We start from the raw sequence: 15,721 nt of genomic DNA on the forward strand, positions 1-15,721 counted from the left end.
GTTTTACATGCACAAAGAAATCGCTTTTACGCGTAAGTGACCAAAGGTCTTTCCTGCCAAAACTGGAGCCAGTCCTGGATGTGAAATAACCCTTACACGACTTTATACTCTGGTGTTGACGCCTTATTGATTTATATATTGCACTTCATAAATATTTATCCCATGGCAGTTTATAATGCAAGTTAAAACCAAAACAAGAAAATAAACAAAGCAAATAACACAATTAAATCACAAATTGGAACAGCAGAGCGAGGAACTTCATTTCCAGCATTTGACATTCAACTTCCTTCCAATGCTTAAAATACAATTTATTAAAATTCCTGAGAGATTACAAAAGTTTTAACCAAATGCCTAAAAGATAATCAAGTAGCTGCCAGGCGAGCCTCCTTGGAGAGGCAGTTTCATGACTGGTGGCATCACAGATGAAAATAACTCGCTCCTTGAATACAAAATACATGAGTAAGGGTTGGGGAATACAAAGAATCTTCTTGCTATCATGTGTACCATCACATCATGAACTGTTTTTCAATATTGCTTCAATGTGCACATCTACATCAATAACATAGGTGAGTGTTTGAGAGACAGACAGACAGACAGACAGACAGAGATGCTCTAATTCCTGATTCTGATCAATAGCCTGGAACTCCTTTCCCCATGCTAAGGGAAACAGGCCTGATCATGGCACCCAGTGCCATTCCTTAAGTACAGCTGTTTGTGTGAAGCTGCTTTTGATTTCAGCCATACCAGCACAAATCCTCAGAGAGGGTAAAAGTGGGGTTGGTGGGGGATAGAGCTGGCATGCTTGAAATTGACTGAAATATGTGGGAAACCATTTCATACAAACTGCTTCCATGAAGAATAGCATTCATGCCATTTTATTTTTAAGTAACAGCCATACTAGTTCTAAATCTTAGGTATAAAATTAAAATTAAAATAAAGTTCAGAAGCATATTGTATTTTTGAAACCAAGGAGCTCCTTTGTGTTCATGGTTGTTTTCCAGAGTGTGTTCCAGGGCTTGTCTACACGAAGGGTTTGCCCCGGGGTGGCTTCGCAGTAGCGGCATGTCTTCTACATGATGCAGCCGCCATTGCGAAGCCATCCAGGGGCAAACCCTGGAAACTCCGCTGCAAAAAAGCCGGGCACTTACCGGCTTTTTTGGCAGCGAAGGCTTGTCACAGCCCATGGCGCCCCCTGATTAGTCTCCATGGGCTGGATAGGGAAAGGGGCAGACCTCAGGAGAGCCCTGTTCCCCCTGGAAAATAATAATAATAAAAAGGAGGGGGGCGGAGAAGAGGAACAAGCCTTGTGCCTCTTTAAAAATAAAATTTTTAAAAAACGGGGAGGGGGAGGAGAGGAACAGGGTCCGTTCCTCCCCCCTTTTTATTGTTATTATATGTATCTGCACAGCTGCACAGGTAAAGATAGTAAAAATAAAGGGAGGGAAAGGAACGGGCAACCAGAAAAAGGTCAGAGGGAGGAGAGATGATTCGGGCACACGTCATTCCTCTCCTCATCCTCCTGGCTTTCCCTGGCTGCCTCATTCCTGCTCCCTCATTCCTTTCCCCCTCAGCCCACCATGGGGAAAGTTCGCACTTGCGTTCCTTCCTGTGCAGATGCTGGGAAGGAACGCAAGTGCAGGAGGTAGGTGCCTCGCAACGGGGGCCTAGAATTGTCATTCCCTAATAGGTGGAAACGTTTTTTTTTAATTTCCCACCTAAATGTCCATCCATAATGTAGATATGAATATATCTACATTTGGACCATTGTGAATATCTACATATCAACTAACTCTGACGGAATAAGATTCAAGCTTGTACTTAAATTATGCAGGTTGCAGCTAGAGAACAGCTGGAAGAGAGTAAAAGTACAATAGAAAATCTTCTGGATTGGTTATCAGATGTAGACAAGGATGCTGAACATGGTGGCAAGAAATGCAAACCAGCAATCAAGCAGAATGGCACCCATTTCCAAGAAGAAGATGTGGAGGGTTCGTTGGAAGAAGATGACGAAGTCAATGGTAACTTGCTAGATATCCAACAACAGAATGAAACTCATGTAGATGGACAGCTGAAACCCTCAGAAGATAACCTCAACACTCAATATCAGAAAGCCAAGGTATTACACATGTATATTCGTTCGTGCCTGTTCTGGAAAATGCATGAAGTGGATGTAGTTGTGATCAAAGCATATCCCTGGGCCATGCTAAATCCCCTGGCATGCTTGCAGAGAGTGGTTGACCATGATTGTGGTCTTGGAAGTTGCAAAACAAGGCCTAGTGCAGTCAAATCACATTGCCTAGGCCACCCTACTTGCTTTCCATACCTAGTAGCCTGTGGTATAACTAGTAGGAGTGAAACCACTTACTCCTTACTGCACTGGAAGCCTCAGAGCATATTCATTCCTAGCGTGACCAAGTTTTTTTCATACAGGGTCATTTCATGTCTAGTTTTGACCTGAAGGTGCTCAAAGCTGTGAAAAACTCAAGCAGGCCAATCTGAAAACAAATATTTTGAAGCACACCAAATCAGCTTGATCACTGAGCAGGTTCCATGTGAAAGTCAATGTGATCACACAACTATGAGCATGAAGACTTCTTCAGTGACCTGTTTCACACACAACACCAACCCTGAGTATGGGTTGCCATTGAATTGTGGGTTGCTGTTGAATTGTGGGTTGTTGAACTGTGGGTTGTTGTTATATGTGAACCCTGCACTATGGTTTAACTATAGATTATTAACTACATGCATCCCATGTTGGATTCATAATCCAACAGCAAACCATGTGTTGTCTTTCTAAATTGTTCATGGTTAACAACCCATAGTTAAAACATAGAGCAGGTTTCACATGTAATGACCCATGATTCAACTACAACCCACAATTCAACAACAATCCATGTTCAACACATCCTGAGCGTTGTGGGAAGCTCTGTGCATGCATACTATTGCACACATGGAGTTATCCCTCATATGAAGAGTTGGATCCAATGCTCACAAGCCATGGCTTCCCCCTCCTCGCCATTACACACTACAAATCTGTGCACTACCGCTTTGGGAAGAATGCATTGGGGCGTAAGTAGGGAGGAAAATCTGTTCTGCCAGCAGTTCCTTCCCACTGGCAGGATAACACTATTGGATACAACCCAGAATCAATGAGGAAGCCCTTTGGTGCACATTGGGATGTTTGTGTGCAGTAGAATTGTTCTTGGGGCTGGAAAATAGGATTATTTAGTGTATCTATGGCAAAAAAATGTTTTGAAGCGTTTAATTATTCTGCATCACCTTTAAGAAGTATGTCGATTCGCTATGAATAGAGAACTGCTCAAAAATTGGTCACGTACTGGAGCACAACGCTAATTATGTGTATGTTTGGATTCTCCCTTAGTCTCAACATGAGAAAATCATTTCACAGCAGCAAGCTGTCATCATAGCTACACAATCAGCCCAAGCCCTGCTTGAGAAGCAAGGACACCATCTCTCTCCAGAGGAAAAAGAAAAGATTCAAAGGAACATGAAGGAACTGAAGGTGCAGTACGAAACCGCTTTAGCCGACTCGGAGCAGAAGTTGAAGCTGACGCGTTCTCTGCAGGAGGAGCTTGAGAAGTTCGATGCGGACTACGGTGAGTTTGAAAGCTGGCTCCAACAAGCGGAGCAAGAACTTGAGAACCTGGAGACGGGTGCATCTGACTCTACTGGCATTATCGTCAAACTGAAAAGGCAGAAGAGCTTTTCCGAAGATGTCATTTCTCACAAAGGGGATTTGCGGTACATCACCATTTCTGGGCAGAGAGTATTGGATGCTGCTAAGTCATGTAACAAAAGAGAAGCCATCAAATATGACAAGGAAGGTATTGATACTTCAGCAACTTACACAGAGGTGCAGAATAAGCTGGACAGTGCAACCGGTCGCTTCAAATCTCTGTACTCTAAGGTAAGTGGAATGTGCATGCATGTGGAGTGTCTGTGCGTGAGATGAAATCATCAACTCCAAAGGGTCACAAGAAATTGAAAGCAGAAAGCTTTTTGTAGATGAGGATCTTGTCTAATTTTTCCCCCTGCTGCAGCTCTCTGCATCCAAGTTCAGAGATATAATTGAACTGGGAATTAGGATTGGGCTGCAGGCTTTTGCAGTCCCTTGCCCTATCTTCTCACTTTTGAATTCCCCCAGGCTCCTCAGTGCTGTGGTTATGAATTTCATTTTTATCCCACCCTTTCTCTGAAGTGCAGTGTGACAAACATGGTCTCCTCACGCACACATTATCCTCACTACATCCTCCTGAGGTCAGTTAGGTTAGGAGTGTGATTAGCTCAAGGTCACCCAGTCAGCTTCATGGCTAAGCAAGGATTTGAATCAGATTCTTTCCTGTCTCACATTGAGCTCCATCAAACAAGCGTTTTATTGCACGCTCGTTACTAGGCTCTCACGGATTTTCGCTGGTCCCTCTCATGACGTTGTCTGCCTCCTGCACGTCTCCCGCCCATTATAGCCTTCTCCACGTAACAAAAAAACACCCCAGTAAGTCCAACTTATTTTTAAAGATGGAAGTTGCTGCTATCTCCAGGTGCGTGCAGGAGAAGCAGCAGGATCAAAATGGCCCACTGAAAGGGCCACGTGCACATTGTTTATTTCCTCTTTCAAAAGAGGAAGTAATGAGGGACAAACGCGTGGGCGGAGAAGCAACGGTAAGCAATCATGATGCTCATTCTCAGGAGTTACACGTAACCAATCCCAAACCAGGTTACAGTGAAACCAGGTAAGTTTCTAAACCCAAATTAAAAATCCAGACATAATCAGAGTTCAGACATTGAATTTAGGAGCATAACCTGTGTCATATTAATCCGGTTTGGCAGCGATCCACATCCTTAAGACAGAGTTTCATTTGTATAACTGAACTGAGTCTTACAGTGCTGACTTATGGATTTTTATTCAGAGGTACACCCCACCATCTTCAATGGAGCTTGCTCTCTAGAAAGTTTGTTTAGGGTAGCCTTAATGTTAGTGTGCCAGCTATAGTTGAATGATGCCAACACAATATCAGCAGAAGATTGACAAAAATAGTAGATAAGTATTTGTGGATGGGGAAAAAAGTCAGGCAAAACACAGGATTGCTCATACATCTTGTATAGTATGTAATACATATACTACATAGTATTCTTATTAGCTCATACAAACATGTTATACTAATACTTTATACTAATATACTAATATTTTCCCTATATCAAATAATATTTGATCTCTTCTGGATTCTAACCAGCATCAGTAGCGAACATCACTTACTGTAGATGCAACTGAAAAGGACCTAATGACACATTTGTAAAATGAGGCTGAAAAGACCTTGCAAGGATGCCTTTCATAGACATTAATGATCAAAGGACTGTCACCTTTTAGGCACTTTATTCATTTTGCAACACAAAGGGTCAGTAAAATATTGTCTTTATTGGGACCAACCAATGTTCACAGTGCAGCGTGTGAGATTTTGAGTTGCACAGAACCCTTCCTCCAACTGGATGCTTAGGAAATGTGAAATCAGTAGTAAGCCATATCTGTACCTGATCGAAACAGGTATCTTGTAGACTAGAATGCTGCATACAAAGATCAATGTTATGACCCTGTCTAGAAATCCTACAAGTTTTTGGAATCAGGAATGAGATCCCGAGGTGGGGGGTGCACTTGTATGTTAAGTTTGATTATGTTATGTAGATATGATATCGATGTTATTCAACATTTATATAGTATGTTGTTTTGTTTTAATTGTAATGGTGTATGTTTAAGTATTGTAGAAAATAATAGTAATAAAAAAAGAAATCCTACAAGTTATAGTGGCCACCGTCTCCTACAATTTACATACTGTGACTTTTAAAATCTGACCACTAGATGGAGACAAGTGCAGCAAAACCACACAGACGCACACACACAAAACACCTTGTCATAACGTCCAAGCGTCAGAAGAGAAAGTTCAAAGGGATATCAGAAAGCCTTGTGCAGCTGTTTAGCTAAAATGAATGTTTTCATTTAATGACAGTGCTCCGTGCAATATTTTCATAGAACAGTTTCCTATGAGAATGCTAAAGCATAGTCTCCTAGGCATCTGTATCACCTGGCACTGTCCTTCCAAGAGGGAAATGAGTTTATTAGAAGAGCAAGTAAAACCAAGATGATGGGAAACAATGAAGGACAATGGGGGAGTCTGGCCTTGGAAGTGTGGGATAGGTGCCAGAGTAGAGTGGGAAATTGTGTTAGGAAAGAACCACAAGAACAATAGCAAAAGTTACATGGACCCCAGGTTATTTTCAGGGGTGAAACACACCGACATGAGGGATACCCAGGCACAAACTCCATGGCTTGAAATTAAGGGAACAAAGAACTCAGTGGCTCAGAAGCTGGACCCAGGATGGGTTAAAACTAAGGAAATAATGGCTTGAATCTGGCAGTTGAATAGAAGGTGCAGTGAGGCTGCTTGTCTACATCTCGCTTGCTATACAGAGTGGCAGAGCACAATGTTCAAAGCCAAAAGGTGTCATTAAAAGTGCTCAGACAGTAGCACTTGACCTGTCTGGCTTTCTAGCACTAGGCATTTTTCTCATCATGGCTTTTGATTGGTCAACTCAAATGTACCTTTGTGGGTTAGTCAGCTGGATGGTGGCATGGCAATCAAGCAGACTCTGGATGGAAGGAACAACGTTCTTTAATCAAGGAGGAAGCACATGTGGTCCACAGCTCCTTTGCCTTTGCAGTGGGTTCCAGAGCTTTCAATGCATTCCTGGCAGGTCTCCGGCTCTGCCTTCCAGAGCAAAACGGATTCTTGAGCTAAGCTGTCCCGGTAATGACATTTAAACCCACACAATATGAATGTCACATATAGCACACAATATGAATGTCAGGCAGCCATCATGTGTAGCCATCATGTGTAGAGCACCTCTATAACAAGGTTGCTATGAATGTGCAGGTTTGGGGTGAGTACCGTTATGTTACTTAATTTTAAGGTGATATTGAACATTGTAGAACTACAGCAAGAATAGAGTATCTGTGATTTGTCATCTGCTTTTTGTACTTCTGGTGTAACAGCCAAAGAGGGAAGTCAAGCATATGTCCTTTTGTGAGCTGGCCACATATATCATACCCATTTATCTTGTGTGTGTGTGTGTGTGTGTGTGTGAGAGAGAGAGAGAGAGAGAGAGAGAGAGAGATTTCCCTGTTCAGCTATTACTACAGAAGTATGAAGAGGGGATATGTGAGCTTCTTGTTTATCAATGCAGGAAAAACAAATCAGTATGCAAAAGGTTTGAATGGTTATAAGGCATTTTGTGATGTCTTATCTAGCAATTGAATATATAACTGTAAACAAATCTTTCCTCTCTGTTCTTCTGTGCCCTTCTAGTGCAGTATCCTTGGAAATAACCTCAAAGACCTGGTGGATAAGTATCAGAATTATGAGGATGCCTCCTCTGGGCTATTGTCAGGACTCCAGGACTCTGAAGAAGCTGTAAATAAACAACTGTCTGAGCCAGTTGCTGTGGATCCCAAAAATCTACAGAGGCAGTTAGAAGAAACCAAGGTAAAAATGAGTGGGAAAATATCTGGACTTACTCTTATTAAAACAAGAGCTGTTTATAGGCTAAAGAGGGGCTCAGGTCAGCAAATGCAACAAGGCACACATGTACACACGTACACACACACACACACACACAGCCCATGGTGTGTGTGTGTGTGTGTGTGTGTGTGTGTGTTTTGTTGCATTTGTTGATCATATCCATTAAGGGAAGGACTGGAAGTATTCTATCAGAATATTTGACCAGTATGTTTTGGGAAAACATGGGAGACATTTTTTAAAAAATACAGTTATTACAGGTTAAAGCTGCCTTTTAAAGCTGGCACACATTGCTAATAATCCATCAAGGCACTGACCTTGGCAGCATGAAAGGGGAATAATCTTTTTACAGAGATTAGCTCTTCAAAATGTTCGTCTAGTTGGTTTCTAGTAATACTTAAGGCTATGGTTCTTCTTCTAAAAGCAAAATAGTCCCTCAACCCTCCCCCTCTCCCCAAAAATACCTAAAGAAAATTACAGTTATTGTAGCAAGCACAATAATAAATAAATCTTCGTATAACAGAGTTGGTACATTATTGAGACAGTTCATACTGACTTCCAGGTTTTCTTCTTTTAGGCTGAAATCCCATGACACTTCCCTGGGTGTAAGTCCCAATAAAATCAGAATTTACTCCGTAAATTTACTCTGTGGAAAAGTGCTGTTCTTAGTACAGTTCTTAATGCCATTCTCAGCAATGCTGTATTAGGCATACTACACAGTGGAAATTACTTCCAATTAAACTTGCATAGCATTCTTCCCTATTAACCATTGAATGTACTCCATCCTCCTCTGAAATGTTTGTCCTAGCATTTCAAGTCATACCCCCAAATCAAATGAAGTATGCCATCCTGGTTGGCAGGTTGCACCAAAACAATGGAAATACCTTAGTTTAGCAATTGTATTTGTGTGTGCACACTTGTATACATACACACACACACACACATATTATACACACACACAACATCAATATATAGAGTTGCAGCTGTTGGTGGTACTCCCACCTCTAATCTGCGGATTGTTGAAGTATGTGAAGCCGTTCACGTGGTCTATTCTGTTGCATGTGTAGCCCATCCGGTTTTTCCATCTTGCATTTCTCTTTGCTGGTGCAGCACTGTTGAAATGCTTGAAGGGGGAAGTTCTACATCCTGACATTTTATCACAGGTGTGTTTGGCTTTTTGTATGCTGAAGAATTGGCTGCTGCTATTACAAAGCAGATTTCAGTTTCAAGATAGCCACTTTTAAAAAGACCTCTTTTCTGGCTTTTCCAGTAAGTGGAGTGCTTGCAGCCAATATTCTGACATCCTCTGAGTGACCTTGAGCTAGTCACGATCTCTCAAACTAACATATAGTCTACGTCAGGAATTGCTGTGAGGATAAAATGGGAAAATTCACGTACACTGTCCTGAGCACCTTGGGGGAAGTCTGTCTCTCTAACCGTGTGTGTGTATGTAAACCTACACACAGACATATATACAAATCAAAATTGATATTCCCCTTTCCTCCAATTAACTAGGACAGTGTACATGAATCCCCCCCGTCTTATCCTTACCACATCACTACTGATGCAGGTTAGATTGAGAGATAGTGACGGGCCCAAAGTCACCCAGAGAATATAATGATTGAGCAGGAATTTGAACCTAGATCCAATTCTCTTGGTCTTAGTCAATGCACACACTGGCAGCAGGAAAAAATCTATTCAGATATTTTTTGGGGTGGGTAGGTGAACCATAAAATGCATGGGCATTTATTCAGCAAAAAAGAAAGAAGGAAGGAAGGTTTAAAGTACAAAAAACACTCGCTTTTTCTGGAGTTCTTTTATTCAAGTCGTCCAGATTCCAGATCAGAGGAATGCCTTGTGACATAAAGCAGAGACACAGATAAAGGTGGAGCAGAGGCCTCTGCTGCTGCATCTGCCCATTTTAATACTCCAAAGGCCCTGTATTTTTTCTACAACAAAACTCTCTTCCCATTGCTGGGTGCTTCTTTCATGTGACAGGAAAGCTCTGTTTATGCTCGTTGATTGCGAGTGCGTTTTTATGAAATGGTTTATCACAATGGCTGTCAAATTGCAATTATAATTTCCAACATGAGAAACAGTCATGGATATACCGGACTGAAAAACGAACTAAAAATTGCATCATGGCTATTTTGACTGCTTTTCAAACCCTGTTTCTCAGTTGCAGAGCTGGCTCTACTATGAGGAAAGGCGAGGGGGTGGGGTGGGGATGCCAGTAAGTGCAGCGGTGAGGGAAAACACACAGATCTCAGCTATTGGGCCCGATGTGCTTGTCTCATGGAACAAGCTTGTCTCATGGAACTTTTGCATGTCTCATGGAAATGAACGGGATCTGTGCTACAGAACAGTATTATTATTATTATATTTATTTGTATCCCGCCTTTTGCCCAATGCTGGGCCTCAAGGCGGCCTTACAAAGTTTAAAATATACATGGGGGGGGAGGGAAACAAAACCATAAACAATTAAAAAATACACAACAAAATTATAAGACATTAACATAGATGGAGGGGTGGATTATTCTCCAAAGGCCTGCTTGAACAAAAAAGTTTTGGCCTGCTTCCGAAAGCCCATCAAGGAGGGAGCCAGCCTAGCTTCCCCGGGAAGATGTCTGGGCTGCAAATTCCACTTGCCCAAGTTAAAATAAGAGGATAAGAACTGCCTCTGCTGGCCCAGATCAAGGGGCCATTTAATTGAGAACCCTGATGTCCAGAGTGGCAACCGAATGCCTCTGGATAGTTCACAAGCAGAGCAAGAAGTAAGCCGCCATCTGTATGATGATCAAGAATACATCTATGCTAGTGCTTTTTTAATTATTATCAGTACTGAAGTACACTGATAACTGTTGGGGCACATTAGGTATTCCATGTACCACTCTTCTAGTATTACTTCCTGTTTTTTATTCTGTATTATCCAGAATACCACAACAGATAGCATTGTGTGTGCTACAAGGTATAAATGCGCAAGAGGGATATAGTGTCACCATGATGGGATTGTATCACTATGACACAAGGTCAAGATCTGACCTATATGTCTTTCTCTTACATCTAACGAGAAATCTTCCTGTTATGTATAATTAGTGAGCAATATAATTGAAAAATGTTACAATTTTGCAGGTGCTTCAGGGTCAAGTGTCCAGTCACCAGGTTGCTGTAGAGAAACTAAAAAAAGGAGCGGAAGTGCTTTTCGACACCCGAGGAGAATTACTGCCAGACAAAGATGAAATCCAGAATACTCTGGGTAAGATGAGCAACTCTCTCCTTCTGCCATTCCTCATATGTGTGGAGACTGCAAAAGATACTCTGCGATAGTTGCAGCCTTACTTCTCACTTTTTTTGTCGAGAACTCCTATTTTTACCATTATTCTGTAGTTGAGAGGATGGGGAACAATTCAGCTAAAGTTAAGCAGTTCCTAAGTCCCATCGATCTCAGTGGAAGCGCTTCTCATAGAATCCTAGAGTTGGAGGGGGCCTTGTGGGCTATCTAGTGGTACCTGCTGCTCAGTGAAGGAGATCCAGAGCTAAAGTATCCCTGACAGGGGGCTGTTTGAACACCTTCAGGGAGAGAGCGAGAGCACATGTTTAGCTCAATAGGACCTAGTAGTGCTTATGTTTGGCTGGACTGAGCCAGTGTGGTGTAGCAGAGTGTTGGGCTGGGACTGGGAGATCCAGGTTCTAGATCACACTCAGCCAGGAGGCTCAGTGGGTGACTTTGGGCTAGTGATGGGACAACTCTTCTTGACTAATTCGGAATCAGCTCGATATTTATCATGGTTTGGGAGAAAACATGTTGGTTACTTCTTACCAGGAGTTCCCTCTTTGCTTGCAATGTTGACACATGTGTATTGAGGGTTGCTGTCCTCATGCACCTTATCAATTGCCCCCATCCTCCAGGAGTTGTAGTTGCCAGAATCAGCCATGGCATTGAGCTGTTTAGAAATTCAATCACACAAAACACTTGCAAGAAATAATCAAGAGAATTGACCTAAGTAGAGGGAAGATACTTACTGAACAAAATGCTGCTTGGTCTGGTCGCATCGTTCACAACAGTCAGTAAGAGTTTATTGAAATAAAGGATTAACATCAACATTAAAGAACTCCAAGGCAGCCTGAACACTGTGCATGTACAGAATTTCATTTCATGGTTCAAGAAAACCTGGGGGGGGGGGAAACCTGGCATTTATAATATATCCAATTATTACAAGCTGTACAAATCTATCTGAACCAGGTAATTATTGATTTTGGGGATATCTCTACTTGCAACAAAGATGTTGGCGCACAGAAACTGTTACCAAGAAATGCAGGGGTAATAACCGGTTAAACTAAATGTTGGATTCAGGGCTGATCCTGTGGTTTCAATGAGAAAAAAATACCCTAGAGTTTAAAGAGAATGATATCTGAGCTGGATGAGTTTCTTTTTTAAAAAAATATATATAACCGTTCTGCCCTACCAGACAAGCCATATGAGATTACTGGAATATGTATAAAGGCCTAAAGATACAAGAGAAAGCTGGATACGCAGACTTAAGCCTTTTAATTCCTTCATTTCAACCTTGAAGTATGTGAAGTCCATCTGTTTAACATCTTGCAGTTACAAGTTCCTATATTAAAATATTGCGATACCTCTTCTTCTTATGCCTGTCAGTGCTTAACCTGCCAGATTTTTGATGGTTTGCTTATTAGTGCCCCATCTAATATTTCCCTTTTACCTATTTATGATATTTGGCGCATAAAGAAGATGTAAAAGAAAGATGTATGGTTTTGTGGAAGACTTGGCAGAGCCACTGATTCCTAGCATCATATGAGAATGGTTTTTCAGTTATCCCTATTCCAATAGGGGTACAATTGATCCCCCCAAACTGTAACAGACATTGATTAAATAAAATAATAATTATGGATTTACACATCATGGTGGTTGAGGATTCCCCAGTAAATGAAGAAGTGTAAGTTTGACACAAGCATTATGATTCTGTGTTGGTAATGACATTTAAAGCCCTAAATGGCTTGGGACCCTGATACTTCATAGAATCATAGAATAGCAGAGTTGGAAGGGGCCTACAAGGCCATCGAGTCCAACCCCCTGCTCAATGCAGGAATCCACCCTAAAGCATCCCTGACAGATGGTTGTCCAGCTGCCTCTTAAATGCCTCTAGTGTGGGAGAACCCACAACCTCCCTAGGTAACTTGAGGGAGCACCTCTCCCTATATATGCCTGCCTGAGATTTGAGATTGGTTGGAGGAGCCCTCCTCCACATCCCGCCAGTGTGAGACATATGCTATGGTGAGATGCAGGAGAGGGCTTTCTGTGTTGTGGCACACTGGCTGTGGAATGCCCCCCTCCCCCCCGGAGGCCTGACTGGCACCAGCGCTGGCTTCATTTCAGTGCCAAATAAAGACATGGCTTTTTAACAAAGCTTTTGATGGCTAAATTCACCAAGGTTGCACATTGTTTTAACTTTTTTAATTGGGTTTTTTTACTACTTTTAAATTCTATACTGGTCTTCTTCTTCTTCTTCTTCTTCTTCTTCTTCTTCTTCTTCTTCTTCTTCTTCTTCTTCTTATTTATTGCATTTTTATACCGCCCAACAGCCAAAGCTCCCTTTAGCTTGATTAATGGTTTAATTTGTTTTTAGCTGTGTATATTTATTGTTTTATATTGTTGGTATAATTTTATCTCTATGCCGCCCTGAAATCCTAGAGATATAGGGCAGGATACAACTGATTAAATAAATAAATAATTTTCTCTTGCCCCTAGTGCTGTTGGCTTGCATTTGACCCCATCTGTTGACAGAGGGGTAAAGGACGGCCATCCCTAATGTAGAAGATTGAAGGTTCTGTTCCTAGGACCTCCAATTACAGCAAGGGTGGACAACGTTTTTGGCAGTGGGCCTTGGGCCCTCGCATGCATGCACACACAAACATACACCCACAACACCCAGACACATGATTACTGGGGTGGCGGGGAGTCTGCTGGTGTGGTCACTGAGGGAGGAGGAAGCTAATACCTCCTCCACCCCTCGCAGCCACCCCAACAGGCTTCACAACTTAAATGCCACCACTAGCTGCTTCTTGGGGGCTGCCTCCTCCTCAATAAGTAAAACCCCGTGCTTTTGCTGCATCAGGATGGTGGTGGCTAATTCCAACACTGAAGCAAAAGCGTGGGGTTTCGGCATCAGGGCCCACACCCCTGCCCTTGCCCAGTTGGACGGCGACCAGTCAGGAGTTGCCACCCGCCTGGCCATGCCTCCACCGCAACTCCGGAGCAAGGATAGACAGTGGATGTGCTGTACTTGCCTCGCTCCAGAGAAAAAAGCCGGTGTGAATCCCCGACTCTTCACTGTTAATTTCACAGAAAAGCCCCGGGGTGGGGGTTGCGCCATATAATCAGTGTAGTGCCACTGTGCACCCACCCTGGGGCTTTCCTTGCATATAGACAGCCGCCTGGTCTCTGAAGAAGAGGAGGAGCAGGCCTTAGTCTCATCCTCTCTTGGCAACCCTAATGGGAAGCAGTGATTTCATGCCACTAAGGGGGCATGGAAGCAGTGATATGTATTTATTTATTTATTTATTATACTTATATACTGCTTAATATAATAAAACCTCTCAGCTTTCACATATAAAAACTAAGCATCACATTTAAAATACACACTTATGAATAATTTCACCTACAACAGCAGTACAAAATGATACATGGAACGATAAGATGGAACAGCATATGTTTCATTGAAAATAATTACAAGCCAGAGAAAGCCAAATTTGGGCTCCTTCAAGGTTGTTGGGGGAATGAGGAGGCTTTTATGCCTTCCAGCAAACTGGTTGGCACCACATTGCCATTAGTCAGTGATGCCAGTAAAAGCAGTGATGCCAGCTGCCTAGCGGTCAAAGGGAGGAGCTTCCTCGTTCTCATGGTACCCCAGCGGGCATCGGTTTTTCCGTGCTGCAATTAGCAGCGCAAAAGCAGTGATGCCAGCTATTTCTTGGTTGCTCAAAGGAGCCTCCTTCCCTTCTTGGCAACTCCAATGGACATTACTGTTTTCACATTGCCATTAGCACTGCAGAAACAGCAATGTCAGCGGCTTCTCAGTAGCAGCGGGGGTTGAGGGGGAAGTGAATTGGTGACTTGTAGGGGAGGACAGGGCTGCATAATCTACATCAAGGGGTGCATGCGGCTCATAGCCTGTAGGTTGTGCTCCCATCCATTACAGGATCTTAGGGAGCAGGTATGGGGAAGACTCCTACCTTAGACCTTGGAGTGTTGTTGGTGTGGGGAGGACAGGTGCTGCATAATCCACATCAAGGGGTGCATGCAGCCCATGGCCTGCAGGTTGTGCACCCCTGCATCACAGGACCTTAGGGTGCAGCTTTGAGAAAGATTTCTATCTGAGATCCTACCTGATGATCTCTTCTCAATCATCCCAGAGTGCAGGACACAGAATAATGGGCTTAAGTTACAGGAAGCCAGATTCCGGCTGGATATCAGGAAAAACTTCCTGACTGTTCGAGCAGTACAACAATGGAACCAGTAACCAAGGGAGGTAGTGGGCTCTCCCACACTTAGAGGCTTTCAAGAGACAGCTGGACAACCGTTTGTCAGGCATGCTTTAAGGTGGATTCCTGCATTGAGCAGGGGGTTGGACTCGATGGCCTTATAGGCCCCTTCCAACTCTACTATTCTATGATTCTATGAGTACTGTTGCAAGTTACAGTAAATCACATTTGGTTAAATGGACCATTGCTATAACGCTGACAAAGGCATCTCCATACATGCCAAGATTCATCCTTCTGAGTCTACAAAAAACTTCTTTTTGTACCTGTTTCTTTCAGATACTATTGTGGATAAGTATAATCAGTTATCCAAAGCAGTGAATGATCGTAATGAGAAACTCCAGATCACTTTGACACGTTCATTAAGCGTTCAGGATGGATTGGATGAAATGCTTGATTGGATGAACGGTGTTGAGAAGAGTCTTGAGGATCAAGGTCAAGTGCCTTTGAATTCTACTTCTATTCAGGATGTTATTAGTAAAAGCATGGTAAGTAGAATTTTGATAGGGCAAACATTTGCTCCTAATCTCAGGAACTTAATGCCCAGATGAGACTTTTTGTGGGGGAATGAAGAA

General features: G+C 42.6%; 1 protein-coding gene across 11 annotated transcripts in view; it reads left to right on the forward strand.

Annotated features, from left to right (window-relative positions):
- The window catches only part of DST (dystonin), a 391,150-nt gene that overhangs the window by 258,749 nt on the left and 116,680 nt on the right, over positions 1-15,721 (forward strand). For all 11 annotated transcript variants that reach the window (XM_063125032.1, XM_063125037.1, XM_063125036.1 and 8 more), the window contains 5 exons: positions 1,832-2,116; positions 3,383-3,928; positions 7,377-7,553; positions 10,719-10,842; positions 15,426-15,634. In XM_063125032.1, coding sequence (XP_062981102.1) covers positions 1,832-2,116; positions 3,383-3,928; positions 7,377-7,553; positions 10,719-10,842; positions 15,426-15,634 — 1,341 coding nt within the window. The remainder of the gene's footprint in view (positions 1-1,831; positions 2,117-3,382; positions 3,929-7,376; positions 7,554-10,718; positions 10,843-15,425; positions 15,635-15,721) is intronic.

The sequence above is a fragment of the Elgaria multicarinata genome, chromosome 4, assembly GCF_023053635.1.
Source record: "Elgaria multicarinata webbii isolate HBS135686 ecotype San Diego chromosome 4, rElgMul1.1.pri, whole genome shotgun sequence".
NCBI classification, from domain to species: domain Eukaryota; kingdom Metazoa; phylum Chordata; class Lepidosauria; order Squamata; family Anguidae; genus Elgaria; species Elgaria multicarinata.